The following is a 13,794-nucleotide window of genomic DNA, read 5'->3' as shown; positions in this document are numbered from 1 at the left end:
TGGATGGATGGAGGGTGGGTGGGTGGATGGATGGATGGAGGGTGGATGGAGGGTGGATGGATTGTAATGCCTGTACTATCCCCTCCTCTGTAACAGATATGCTGGAAGGTCATTTCCCCCGTTTTCAATAATGCAAAAAGAATTTCGGCCTCATCTCCACCTGACCTCTGACCTTTGGGCCGTTCTGGTTTAGAGGAGATTTGTCGCTGCACCAACTGTTCACCCACACAGAGATCGTACCAGGGAGAGAGGATTTGGATAACCCACCTATGAACGGTGTCCAAATGTCCCTGAAGGCAGCAGGAGTGTTCGCAGCCTGCCTGAATCATAGCTCAGGGTGATCAGCAGAGTGGTCGACCTCTCCGTCCTCACTGACGTCTTTTGTGTCCTGCTTTCAGAGCCGGTCGTAGAAGCAGAGAAGCAGCCTGAAGCAGCAGACGTGGATCCACAGAGTGAGACGCCCAAACAGACGGAGGCCGAGGGTGAGCTCGCCTGAGCAGACACGTTTCACTAAAACCAAATAAAAGGAAACATATGAGACGCCAACATTCTAGTTGGGTCCAGATTTACTGATTTATTCTGAGTTGAATGGTTCTGTCCAGAGGAGAGCGCCCCCTCCAGCTGAGCCAGCAGAGACATGATCTCTGCAGCGCCTCCTCCCAGTTAGACGCGCTTTAACCTGCTGCTGCTGCTTTCCTTCCCCTCGTGCATGGATTATGCTTCATCAGGAAATCTGGGATGTAGTGTACAACATGACTCCTTCCACCCACCTTTGAGACATTCAGTTAAACTGCATCATAATTTTAAGTTTGAAATCTCATCCTGCACCACACACCTGGACACAAAAACCAGACAAAGCGGCTGAAAAACAAAACCGTCTCCATCTTTGACGATAACGCTGTAATTCTGTGTCCGTCCAGGAACCTCAGAGAAACAGGCCGAGGACAAGCTGACAGAAAAAGGTGCAAACTGACGTAACGTGCAGATTTTCAGCTTCGTGCTTTTTATTTCTCTGCAGTTTTATCATCAAATCTTTTCCTCTCTGTTGTTTCTCCAGCAAAGAAGAAGAAACCAAAATTACTGAACAAGTTGGATAAAACCATCAAAGCAGAGATCGATGCTGCAGAGAAGCTTCGCAGGAAGGTACAAAATCTAAATACATAAATTACAGCTGCAAACAGCTGCACAGACGGCTGAGCCCGCCTGACGCTGCGCTCAGCTGTCTGCAGGTTTCCTTCACGATCATCTTCAATCAGACATAAAACACAAAGCTCATGTTCAGCCCTCAGCAAGCTCTCGACTTCCTGACAGTTTGAGTCCAAACGAAACAGTCTGGTGAACCGCAGCATGTCTGAGAGACTCGAGCTGCAATCTTCTGCTCCTGAACTCGGACACAACCAAAGTCACTATCCTGAAAACCTGCTTAGTGTTGCTTTGCACCGTTCAGCCTCAGTTTGGTCTGTCGGTCACGTTTTCTTGCTGCAGTCGGGTATTGTGGTGCAACTAGGAGCTGTATGAAAATACCAAACTAGTTTATCCACTCGGTTATCAGGGCTGTTAGCTCTGCTGCGACAGGCTCACAGTGCAGAGGTCACTTCCTGTCAGGGTTCTTCCTCCCCACGGTTGCCAGATGCTGCTCATTGAATGCCTGCAGCCTTTACACACATCTGACACTACCAGTCAGGAGTTTGGACACGCCTCCTCATTAAATGTTTTTTCTTTGTTTGTTATTTCCATTGTAGGTTCTCACTGAAGGCATCAAACCTCTGAGTGAACATGTGGAGTTATGTAGTAAACAAAAACTTTGAAGTTACTCTAAACATGTTTTGAACACGAGATTCTTATAAACAGCCACCCTTTGCTTTCATTACTGCTCTTCACACATTCATCAGGCCGCCACTCCTCGTGTTGCTAGGCCCAAACAACGTCTGCTTGTTGCTTTTCCTCAGTCGTGTTTCTCAGCAGCTGTTTGACCATAAAGGCCTGATTCCCACAGCCTCCTCTGAACATGCAGAGACGTGTCTGCTACTGGAGCTGTGTGGCATCTATCTGGGCTCTGATCTGAGCTGCTGTGAACTTGTGATTTCTGAGGCTGGTGACTCGTATGAATGTATCCTCAGCAGCAGAGGGACTCTGGGTCTTTCGTTCCTGCGCGTCCTCGTGTCAGACAGTTTCATCGTAGTCTTGATGATTTTTGTGCGACTGCACTTGGGGACACATTCAAAGTTTTAGCGATTTTCTGGACTGACTGACCTGCAGTTCTTAAAGTCATGATGAACTGTAGTTTCTCTTTACTTAGCTGATTGTTTCTTCCCATGATGGGAATTCTAACAGCTGTCAAATTGGCTGTCAGCTGTGCACCAACCTGACTGCTGCACAACGCAGCTGATGGTCAAACCTCCGTTAAGAAGGCAAGAAACTCCACCACAGGACAACAGCACAGGGTTCTTTGCTGCATGATTCTACGTTGCTCCATATATTTGATGTCTCTACAATGTATCAACAATGTAGCAAGAAGTAAAATGATGCAAAACAAAGGCAACAGTTCAACGAGCCGCAGATCAAACGGTAAAAGAAGGCGGTGACTTTCTTATTCGTCTCAGGAATAAACATTCGCGCCAACGCCAGCATTCAACCTGCTGAGGCTGTGATGTAATCAGTGTGTCTGTCCCTCTGTCAGGGGAAGCCGGACGAGGCGCTGAAAGCGTTTGAGAGGCTGGTGCAGCAGTACCCGCAGAGCCCCCGCGCTCGCTACGGGAAAGCCCAGGTATGCGACGGTCCCGCATCACGGCGAGCTGATACTGCGTCAGGCGCACGACATTAACGCGGTTCTGTGTGCAGGCAGAGGACGACATGGCCGAGAAGCTGCGCAGCAACGACATGCTTCAGAGGGCCATCAACACCTACAGGGAGGCCTCCGAGCTCCCTGACGTGACCTCTGACCTCCTGAGAGCCACGCTGAAGAGACGAGCTGAGAGGCAGCAGTTCCTGGGTAACGCGCACAGTAATGCAACACAAATGTAGTAAAAGCAATACATATATGAGCGCAGCTACTAAATAATCTAAAGGCTCCGTGGCCAGTATGGGGCTTGAACACAGAGACCGTGGAGAGGCCGTGTACCCTTCCTGTTTCCATTTGACCTTAGGTAATAACCCACCACACTACCTTTCCAGTATTCTGACTTCCTCTTATATTCTCAGGTCGGATGCGAGGATCTCTGGCGACCTTGGAAAGGCTGGTTCAGCTCTTTCCTGAAGACATCGGCCTGAAGAACGACCTGGGCGTCGCTCATCTGTTGCTAGGTGACAACAATGGGGCCAAGAAGATCTACGAAGAGGTGCGCGAATGGCAACAGCTTTAGCACACACACGAGTTATTTCAGTTTTTTGTTTTGGCGGTTCTCGCCTTGTAAAGGTCTCTGATTGGCTCTCTGTTCTCTATGCTCCGTCCACTAAGGTTCTGGGAGTCGCGCCCAACAACGGCTTCGCTAAAGTTCACTACGGATTCATCCTGAAGTCAGAAAATAAGATTGCAGAGAGCATACCGTACCTTAAAGTAAGCACACACATTTTCATGTTTGTGTGCACATGTGGGACCTTCAGCGTGTGTTTCACCAACGTGATGGGGACTGTGTTACACATTGTCAAAGAAACCACATTTACTTTATGAAATACTAGATTTCAAGAAACAAATGGGCAAGAGCAAACTGTTTCCTGCTCTGGATGTAAACTTTAAAATACACACAGTCTGCCTTTCCTTGTTTCCTGTCATATATCTCCTGTTTCAAAGTTGGATGTCCACACTAAACACAGCCAAACTTTAAAGGAAAGGATGTCTAAGCCTCATCCACGGAGAAATGTGAATCGTGCAGAATTTGAACGTCACGTTTCCCCTTCTCTCTCTCCAGGAGGGCTTGGAGTCAGGTGAGCCGGGAACCGACGACGGGCGCTTTTATTTCCACCTCGGAGACGCTCTGCAGAGGGTCGGGGACGACAGCGTGAGTAACGCCTGCCTTTGAGATATTTCACTCGCATTTACAGGCCAGTTACACCTCAGCACGTCACATCAAACCTCACAGGGATGCCACTGCAGCCGTGTTAACGACACGAGTGTGCGATCGCATCTTCACACCCAACTTTGTGAACACAGCAACCCGAGGCCTTCGTGTTATTAGTATCACACTCTGTTGGCCCCACTGAAAACGTGGTGTCTGTTTCTGGGCCAACACATTTGTCGGTGACGTAGCTGAGCTAACGTGGCCCAGATGAAGACTCAGTCTGGGTTTGAGCCTGCAGCCAGTTTCTCCACATGTTCCTGTATTTAACCAGCGTCTGAACAATGAGATGCATGTTTTAAAAAAGCTTTTCTTTAAATCGAGACCCAGTGAAGGAGCTAACAAGCTATGTGAGGCTTAAAGTTACACATCATGGCCAGTATGAGGCTTGAACCGTGACCTTGGCGTTATTAGCACCACGCTCTCACCGTTTATTGTGGTGTTGTCCTGAACGCGTCTGTGTCTGCAGGCGTACGACTGGTACGAGCTGGGTCACAAACGGGGCCACTTTGCGTCGCTGTGGCAACGATCGCTCTACAACGTGAACGGCCTGAAGGCGCAGCCCTGGTGGACGGCCAAAGAGACCGGATACACGGACCTGGTGAAGGTGCGCTGCCGTTCTGCCAGAACATTCACGTGTGCGATTTCGAGGTTTTAAACGTCGGCCATTTTCTGTGTGCCGCGTTCAGGTGTTGGAGAGGAACTGGAAGACCATCAGGGAGGAGGCTCTGGCTGTGTTGGACCAAAGCACCAGACACTTTGTACCCGAGGAGGAAAACCTGAGGGAGAAAGGAGACTGGGGCCAGTACACGCTCTGGCAACAAGGTGCACGGGAGATATTTTATAGTCCAGTCAGGTGTTGTCCTGCCTCTTATTACAGGTGTTACTGTCCCCTTTTTCTGTCTGTGGGAGGTATCAGGGCGTTTGTGTTTTTTACAGTTTTTAGATGTGACTAACAGCTGTGTTACTGTGTTTATCAACAATGTCTTTTCTCCTTTGTGTTCACGTTCAGGGAGAAAAGTTGGAAACGCCTGTCAGGGTGTCCCGAAAACCTGCGCACTGCTGGAGAGGTTCCCTGAAGCGACGGGCTGCAAGCGAGGACAGGTACAGGCTGTGAACACGGTTCTTTCTGCGGTGAAGTTTGGGATTTTAACAGGCAGACTCACTGTGGGAGCCCCATGTGGTCATTAGTGGAAGTGCAGTTTGTGTTCCTCTCGTAGGTTTAATAAACACGGCACATAAGTGGTCCGCAGGTGCGCATTCGCTGTCAGAATAGGTGAGCTGGCTTCAAACAAGTGATGAACGCACAGGGATGTGGTGCAGAATGTGCCGTGAGAATCCCACAGCAGCGGACAAAAACACTGTTTTATATGCACGCAAACACGCGCTGCTACTTCTTTTATTTTGACAGCGAATGCACACCTGCGGACCACTTATGTGCAGCCCTGTTAATAAAGGTCAGGCAGGGCTTAGGATGACATTTACAAACAGCAGGGGGCGATAGAGAGCAGCAGACGCCAGGGAAAAACTGTTGGCTCGCCGTAGCATAAAAAGCTTTTGGTGTGAAGACGAAGGAAGGGGCGTGTCCTCTGCAGCGTGTGCTCTGAGGATGAGGAGAGTGTCTTCACTCTAAGCTGTGAAGGTTAATCCTGAAGGAACAGCTGTGCAGATGTGCCATGAATGTGATTTCTCGCAGCGTTTCACGGTCTGAGGCCACTCGGCGTGTTTGATCCGCTCTTCCTGTCTCCGTGCAGATTAAGTTCTCGGTGATGCAGCCCGGCACTCATGTGTGGCCGCACACCGGGCCGACCAACTGCCGGCTGAGGATGCACCTCGGCCTCGTCATCCCCAAACGTGGCTGCAAGATCCGCTGCACCAACGAGACGCGGTGCGCCGCCCGCCTCCATCGCTCCCGTCCTCCTCCTCCATCATCAACCTCTTCTCCGGCTCTCTTCATTTCCTTTTTTCCTTCATCATGTCTTCCTACTCTCCTCGTTTTGCCTCCTTTTCTTCTTTCCTCTCCTTGATTTGTCACCTAATTCCTTCTTTGTCCTCTCTAACCTTGTCTCTTTTCCATGTTTCCTATCCTTGCTGTTTCTCTTGTTCTCCCCTCAATTCAGCCTTTTATGTTTCCTTTTCTTGTCTCGTCATCTTTACTTTCCTCTCTTTGTTTCCTTCTCTTTTCCTTTCCTTACCTTTTGTGTTTGGTTCTTCTCTGCATGTCTCTTCTCCTTGTGGAGTCCTCCCTTGCTTCCTTCCTTCTGCCCTGTGTCTCCCCACTTGTCTCTTTCTTTATTTCCTCTTTGTTTCCTTTTCTTGTAACCTTCTCCCCTTCCTGTGCTTCTTGTCATTTCCTTATATCCTCATTTCATCTCCTAGTTTCACCTCTTTCTCTTATTTCCTCATCACCTTGCCTCATTTCCTTCTGTTTTGCTGAGGAAACTCTTGTAAACCCTTCTTTTGCGTCCTTGTCCGCAGGGAGTGGGAGGAAGGTAAAGTCCTCATCTTCGACGACTCCTTCGAGCACGAGGTTTGGCAGGAAGCCGACAGTTACCGCCTCATCTTCATCGTGGACGTGTGGCACCCGGAGCTAACGCAGCACCAGCGCCAGACTCTGAGCCCGATTTAGACCGGCCAGAACCGGCAGGCGGTGGCGGGAGGGCGAATCGCAGGAGAGGATGGAGGCGGGGTTTCTTCTTCTTCTGTGGTTCAAACAGCTGCAAACACTGACAGTCTGAGTGTGAGCCGGGCTGAGGTGTCTGTTTGCTCGCGTGTGGATAAACTACTAAAGACGGTCGAAGGACCAAACATCAGCCTGGAGGATGGACGCGTCGTTGTTCGGGGTCATACTACTGACTGCCATCAAACTGAACTCATACGGTACTCGATTAAACCGGAGCGGACCGGATCGCCGCGGCATTACAGATCGTTCTGCTCTGAAGAAAGACACGAAACTAAAAGAGTGTGTGTGTGTGTGTGTGTGCTCAACTTAAAACACTAAAACGTCCGTCGAGTGGATTCAAAGCAGCTCAGTAACAGCGTGAAACAAGAAGCCTTAACTTTAGCTCGACCACGATGCATTTTATTTTCCATCCAGGCGGGTTTTTAATTTCACTCTTTCATCACTTTTGCACAATAACACGGCCACGCGGGGTGTCACAGAAGAGGATTTATATTTGTATTAAAAATAAAAACAATAAAAACATGAACAAGTCTCTGATTCTGTTTGTTCGTCTGACTTTCTTCCATTCCTTTGTTCTTCAGCTGATCTTACGGCGGCGGCGAAAGTGTTTGAAGGTGCGCTGGCTCTGGTTCCTCGTGCGGTGCTCCAGCTCGTCCGTCACGGGATTATTTTAATCCTGAAAAGACTGAAACCTGGAGGCTGTGAAGCCTGTGCTCTCCAGCCCCGATAGCCAGGCGTACAAACGGCACATACCTTATTATGACTAAAGAAGGAAAAAAGTCGGGTTTACAGCCAAAAATAATTCAGTCGACCCTTCAAAATAAAAGACACACTGTCAAAATAAAGCACACTGAGCGGTTTTGGTGTAAATGTTTACTTGTTTACATTCATTGAAAGGAAATACATTACGTTGGAGTCGAGTGGAGATCGGGTGTAGCCCTGATGACGAATCGTACACACTGCAAAAAAATCTGACAAAGTCACCGTTGTGTTTTTTACAAATACTCGACGGTATGTTCAGAGAAAAATCATCGACCTGCATGTTAAACTGAAACCTGAATCTTCTCTGCTGCAGGAAGTGAATCGACTTCAAAAATCTCAGGATAACATTTTAGCCCGGTGTGTCACTTTTTGCAGTGCAATAATACTAATAACAATAATATTAATAATAATATACAATCTTCAAATACATTAGATTAAAAAACAACAAACAATCTTTTCCTTCACTGCAGGAGAGGTTAAAGGTGAGAGTTTGGCATCCTGTGGTTTCTCCACAGCAAAATCATTCCATGCATGTCATCCAGAGCTTTTATTTTGAAATGCCTGTGCAAAGTGGGTGGAAATAGGTGAAACTATTCTACCAAAGTGAAGTCTCCTTCACCCCAGCCTCGCTGGCTGAGCCGCGGGAACGTTCCCGCCTGCATTTACTTTCTTTCCTACGGAGATTTTCCCAAAGCTGCAGAAAGATTTGGCTCAAATTAAACAGTTTTCATTCATATTCAGATAAAGATCATAAAAACTAAAAGTTTATTTTCACATTCAGAGGTTTGAAGGTTGGGTTTCACCAAAAAGGATTTCCTTTAAACACAGACTCGCCTTTAAATTTATTCAAAATGTTTCTTTAAAGCAGCTTTTACTGCAGTTTGACCACTGGGGGGCAGCAGAGCACGCTCTGCATTTCAGACATCTGAACTGGTATCTGTCTCCACGCCATCAATTTAGTACTGGGTGTCTTTTTGCTCCGTTTTTGGTCTCCACCACCTCCAGAGGGAAGCATTTATCTGTTTAGCTGCTGAGAAGCCACAGAGGCTTTTTCTTAAAGATTCAGACGTGCTGTGATGTCAAAAATAAACCCAAGATGTTCAATTATTATGTAATTAAAACACTCTTTATTTTATTCTTGATATTATTAAAGATTTCGAGTTGTTTAACTTACTATCAGCTGTATACTGCAGCAGTAACAAATGGGTGGGTGTAAGCTTAGCAATACATTTAATAGCTACACTACAAAAATATCTTATGTGCTAAATATAATAACCCTATGTAGATTTTTAGCGATAATAAATCTTTAATGTGATCTAAAACATTTAAAAATGTCTCATATTTTCGTTTTTATCTCCACTGTTACTCAGACACGTCGCAGATCTGTTCAGTGATAGAAAAACTGACATGTGAATTATAAAGTACATTTGCTTTTATTTGATGAAATCCCAGAAAAGATCCAGATATAACGCCGCTAATTTAATTAACTTGCACACATGTGCATTATTGCTCATAAAAAGCTTTTCGAGTTATGACTCGATGAAACACAGACGTGAAGCAGCTTCAGCGTGACTCACATATCGCTACGACGATGTTTGGCTTTTTGGATAAACGACCAAAACAATCTGAAAATAACTGTCTGCAGAACTTCCTTGAAAATAAGCACGATTTTAAGTTTCCTTCGGTATCGCAGTAACCCAGCAACAGCTACCTGCACATTTATGCACACACTGCGAACAGTAACTGCTAATACTGAATTCAGCTATTGGACTGATTCCATGGCAACCTTGTACTTCCTGTTTTTATCCCTGGAAGCAAAATGGGAACAGTAGTTTTCTTTGTGAGAAAACTAAATAACAGAAGGATTTAATGTTGTGACTGAGTGTTGTCTCTGTTTAAATGAACCTTGTTGGTGCAACCCTCTCAAATCTAAATTTGATTGTAACTGTTTCTCCATAGCAACGTCTTTGTGAGGTTTTACATAAAGTTTCAACTCTGTCACATTTGGCCCTTTTTGTTTGTTTCTGACTCTGTTCACAGAAACTTCATCCTGTCGCGTATCTGAAGTCATGAGATAAACGCCGCTGGTGCACAACAGGCGATGACACACACACACACACGTTTGATTTGTGTGTTTGTGTTGCTGCTGTTTGTTGTTGTGAACATCAGGACAGATACTGCTGGCTGGAGAGAGGCTCAGCTGAGAGGCATTAGACGGCTCAGAGACAGGTCAGACTGTGTGTGTGTGTGTGTGTGTGTGTGTGTGTGTGTTACGTGGACGTTGTGTGTGTGCATGTGTTCAGTCCAGGGCCAGTAGCGGTGTGCTGGTCTCTCTGTCCGTCTGTCGCAGAGTTCCTGGTTCCACCGCCGACTGAGACCTGAAACACAAACTCCTCCCATGAGATGACCAGCACACAGACTGTATATGAAAGATGGACATCCCACTGATTCAGCAAGCTAACGGAATACAGACTGTATATATATATATGTGTGTGTGTGTATATTAGAGATGGACCGATCCGATATTACGTATCGGTATCGGTCCGATACTGACCTAAATTACTGGATCGGATATCGGAGAAAAATAAAAAATGTAATCCGATCCATTAAATATCACGAAAGCACCTCACAAAACTTGCAACACGCCGTAACTCACCTCAGAACGTTAGCACGTCGGAGCAGTATGCATCACGTGATAGAGCGGCTGTGGCATGCGGGACCTGTCGGTGGTCTGGATAGCATTTGGAGCTTCGCTAGCAACCCGGCATTTCATCTCCGACAAAGTTATCCCGAGAGAAGTAAAGCAAGTGTGTAAGTCCATCTCTGAATGTTTGTAAAGCATTCCTGCGTTAAGCTTAACAAGCGACTGCCTCTCGCTCTCCGGCTGCTACTTCAATCATGAAACTGCTTAACGATCAGCTGATCGGCTTTTCTGTCGCGAGTCCGTGTCTCTAGTTTGCTTTTGGCCCACTTTGCACCAGAAAGAGGAAACCAGCGGCTGAACAACAGCAGCACGTTTAAGCTTGATCAGCTGTTGTTAGAATTTATTTAATATTACTTTCTACACCAGGATCTTTTCTACGTAGCTGACGCTGGTAACTGTGCAGGGGCGGATCTAGCAAAGTTTAGCCAGGGGGGCCGATAGGGCATTAACAGGGAAAAGGGGGCACAAAGACATACTTTTCTTTCTTATTCTCATTTAAAATGTCGAGCTTTTAATAAATAATTATCTGACACCCAAAGTTTTAATTTGATGTAAAATGAATAGAAGTCAATTACTGTATATAGTAACTATTAAGTCTAATATACCCTAGTAAGCTATAGTACTTTTTCCTTTGGGAAGGTACCATCTGTGCAGTCTGCAATTTTGTTGAAGAAAGATGTTGAATCTATTTAATATTTCTTGAAAAATAATTGATTTCTGTGCATTTTTTTTCACACTGCATCAAATTAAGGTTGATTACGTCGATTAAGCATCATGAGGTGGAGCGTGAGGGGTGGTTCCCTATTTTTTATTTATTTATTTTTGTTGTTGCTGGGAGTTGGAACCCTATTAGTTAGGTTGCTTAATATTTATGCTAAGTACTCTTTAAAATACCAGAATAGGGAGGATGGTGTAGGTTTAAGTTTATTAGATTGATCAGTATTGCTGAACTATGAAATATTTTTTTTTGCATACAGGTATAACAGAATAGCTTTAGTGTAGTTGTTGTTTTAAACTTGAGTATGAACTTATACAAAATGCAGCAAGATATTTAAAAAACAGTTTTGTTGATTAAAAACACTATATCGGATTCAGCGGAGCACCCAGTTATTAGTGTTGGGGGCAGTTAGCTTCACAGCGCTGTGTATTTACACTCTGTGGATGGAGCAGCTCGTTAAGATGGCAGCAGGTTTAAGCCTTGGGTGAGCTGCAGAAGCTTTTTAGATTTAAAATGAGGCCGTGTCATCCGTAACTTCTCAGGATCGACCCGGTGACCCATCGATGGCGAGGGTTTGGGGGCGGGGCGCGCACCTTTCTACAGGTTTATCTGTTTAAAAACACCGAGCTAAGAAACATTTTACGAGAATATCAGAATAAATGTATCAGACCTACTTTGAACTGTAACAGTTTCTAGTTTCTGTGAGTTTTACTTCATGTTGTGACGCGTCACATCTTAGATTGTGTTTCTTTGTGTTGTGTAGTGAGTCAGCCTTGTTTAGTATTGTGGTCAGATTTGTGTTTTCCTGTTGTGAGTTCAGGTTTTGTAAATGTTTCAAGAAAGAAATCAAATATTTAACTTCCTGCATCGGCCCCTTCGCTCATCCTCACCTCTTCATCATGTCCTTGTCTCCTCCTCCTCCACAGTTCTCCCTGACGTGCAGGGCGTCGTAGGTGAGCGTGTACTCGGTCTCGTCATTGTAGTCGGGTCCCAGCAGCGTTCGCGCCCAGATGCCCATATCGTACGGCGGCAGCGTCCCACCAAACTCGGACGGCAAACACTCGGGATGGATGAGCTGGTGGAGCGAGTTCAGGTTGTTGCCGTGGAGGAAGATCTGAGGAGAGTGAGCAGAGGCGAGGTTAACCTCGTAACGTCTGACATTAGTGCCAGAATAACAGGCGCAGGAAGTCCAGCTCACCCTCTTCCTGGTCTTGTCTTTGAGGAACGGCTTGATGATGGTGTACATGGCGTGAATGTACCAGGGCTGATTCACAAAATGGATTCCTCCGAAGCGAGCCGGGAAACTGTCCTGAGGAAAGGAGAGCAGAGCAGGTCGTTTCACATCGTCTTCAATGTGAACCTCGCAGACAGAGAAGAGGATGGGGGCGGGGCTACCTGGAGGCCTTCTATGGCCAGTTTGAGGATGTTGGGCGTGAGCTTGGACGCCTGTTTGAAGGAGAAGTTGCTCCAGTCGATGATGAGGATGAAGCCGTTGATCTGGAGCTCCGGGTTTTCTATCAGGACCTCCAGAGAGAGCAGGATGGCCCGCAGGATGTCAGTGAAGGAGTTCCTGTCAGAGGGAGGCGTGGGTGTTAATCAGCAGCTGATCGATGGCTGCGGAGAGCGTGACGGCCCTTTAACCACAGCTCCGCGCTCTATTTTAGTCGGAGCAGTGACTCATGATTCGCCTCTTTGTGTTTTGGATCAATGCGGTGACGGCTGAGCGTGTGTGGGCGTGCACGTCCATCACGGCGAGTCTGGGCCTCGCTTTGAAGCAAAGATTTACAGTCTGAAGTCACTGCTTTTATTTTGAAAACCAAAACAGTCTACCTGCAGAGAGAGGCTGCAGACGTGAGCTTTTTTCATCGCGTTTGCACCTTCGAAACAAAACTTTGACATCAGCTTCTGTCAGGTTTGACGGTCAGCGTGAAGCTGTGTTTCATTTCGATTCAGTTTCAGCGCCGGCGTGCTGAGCACGGTCGGATCTTTACCTCATACTGCAGAGCACTTCACGCTGCACCGAAGGTAAAGCCCAACATTCAACAATCAGGTGATTTATACAAATCGATGTAATGAATATTTAATGCAGTGCTGGAACGGCGCTGTCCGTCACTTTGTACCTGACGGCTACTCGCTACCAAGTCACATGTCAACAGCATGCTGCTCTCTCATTGGTGGTTGCTTCAATTGCTCTCTTGGAAGCTGGCAAAAGCTTCTCTACAGGTCGCTGGTTTTTCCAAATGTGTTTGAAATGCAAAAGGTGTCCTTTAATAAAAACAGATGACTAAAAAGTTTGATAGTAATTTTACAGAATCTAAAAACAGTCTTTATTTGCTTTATCGCGTGCTGCCATTGTTTGTCTTCAATCCAACAAGCTTCTCCTTGGATAGCTGCAGCCTCGTTATCATGGTGCACAGACGGGATAGACGCTTGTTTTTGGCTTTCAGTGAAGAGTTTAAATGAAGGCGTTCCAGCAACATGGAGGCAGGTGGTTTCTCCTGTTAACCTGCAAGTAGGATGATGTAACTTCATGCTGAATTTAAGGAACTGTTGGACCAATAAACTGGGAGAAAACCAGCACAGGTTTCAGATGTTTTAAAAGGTGTTGATCTTTTTGAAAATGAATGAGACAAAATCCTCGAGTTTCACAGGAAACAAAAACCAGCCCAGGTCAGAGGGAAGCACTACGTCAGGAATTAACCCAAACATCATATCCTCTGAAAGGAACCACGACACAGTGAAGATCAGAAATCACGTTAAACTCGTCATTCACACAGTTACTGTTTCAGAGAAATCAGCTCTGCTGTGACACAAGGTTGTTCCAGCAATATATTTATCAGTGTGTGTGTGTGTGTGTGTGTGTGTGTGTGTG

General features: G+C 46.2%; 2 protein-coding genes across 9 annotated transcripts in view; one reads left to right on the top strand and one right to left on the bottom strand.

Annotated features, from left to right (window-relative positions):
• The window catches only part of LOC102288933 (aspartyl/asparaginyl beta-hydroxylase), a 42,583-nt gene extending 35,319 nt beyond the window's left edge, over positions 1–7,264 (top strand). For all 7 annotated transcript variants that reach the window (XM_005940380.3, XM_005940381.3, XM_042227941.1 and 4 more), the window contains 13 exons: positions 399–482; positions 921–962; positions 1,058–1,143; positions 2,681–2,767; positions 2,842–2,992; positions 3,202–3,338; positions 3,458–3,556; positions 3,909–3,998; positions 4,525–4,662; positions 4,745–4,880; positions 5,068–5,159; positions 5,810–5,943; positions 6,534–7,264. In XM_005940380.3, coding sequence (XP_005940442.1) covers positions 399–482; positions 921–962; positions 1,058–1,143; positions 2,681–2,767; positions 2,842–2,992; positions 3,202–3,338; positions 3,458–3,556; positions 3,909–3,998; positions 4,525–4,662; positions 4,745–4,880; positions 5,068–5,159; positions 5,810–5,943; positions 6,534–6,684 — 1,427 coding nt within the window. In that variant the 3' untranslated portion in view covers positions 6,685–7,264. The remainder of the gene's footprint in view (positions 1–398; positions 483–920; positions 963–1,057; positions 1,144–2,680; positions 2,768–2,841; positions 2,993–3,201; positions 3,339–3,457; positions 3,557–3,908; positions 3,999–4,524; positions 4,663–4,744; positions 4,881–5,067; positions 5,160–5,809; positions 5,944–6,533) is intronic.
• A 332-nt stretch (positions 7,265–7,596) lies between these two features.
• The window catches only part of LOC102313605 (clavesin-1), a 14,309-nt gene continuing 8,111 nt past the window's right edge, over positions 7,597–13,794 (bottom strand). For both annotated transcript variants that reach the window (XM_042227945.1, XM_042227944.1), the window contains exons 5-8: positions 12,318–12,492; positions 12,121–12,231; positions 11,813–12,036; positions 7,597–9,878 (exon numbers count right to left, since the gene is read on the bottom strand). In XM_042227945.1, coding sequence (XP_042083879.1) covers positions 9,800–9,878; positions 11,813–12,036; positions 12,121–12,231; positions 12,318–12,492 — 589 coding nt within the window. In that variant the 3' untranslated portion in view covers positions 7,597–9,799. The remainder of the gene's footprint in view (positions 9,879–11,812; positions 12,037–12,120; positions 12,232–12,317; positions 12,493–13,794) is intronic.

This window comes from Haplochromis burtoni, unplaced genomic scaffold, assembly GCF_018398535.1.
Source record: "Haplochromis burtoni strain Fernald_Lab_line unplaced genomic scaffold, NCSU_Asbu1 Contig_291, whole genome shotgun sequence".
NCBI classification, from domain to species: Eukaryota; Metazoa; Chordata; class Actinopteri; order Cichliformes; family Cichlidae; genus Haplochromis; species Haplochromis burtoni.
Note: the sequence above shows the minus strand (reverse complement) of the source record. Positions and strands in the feature narration are given on the sequence as shown.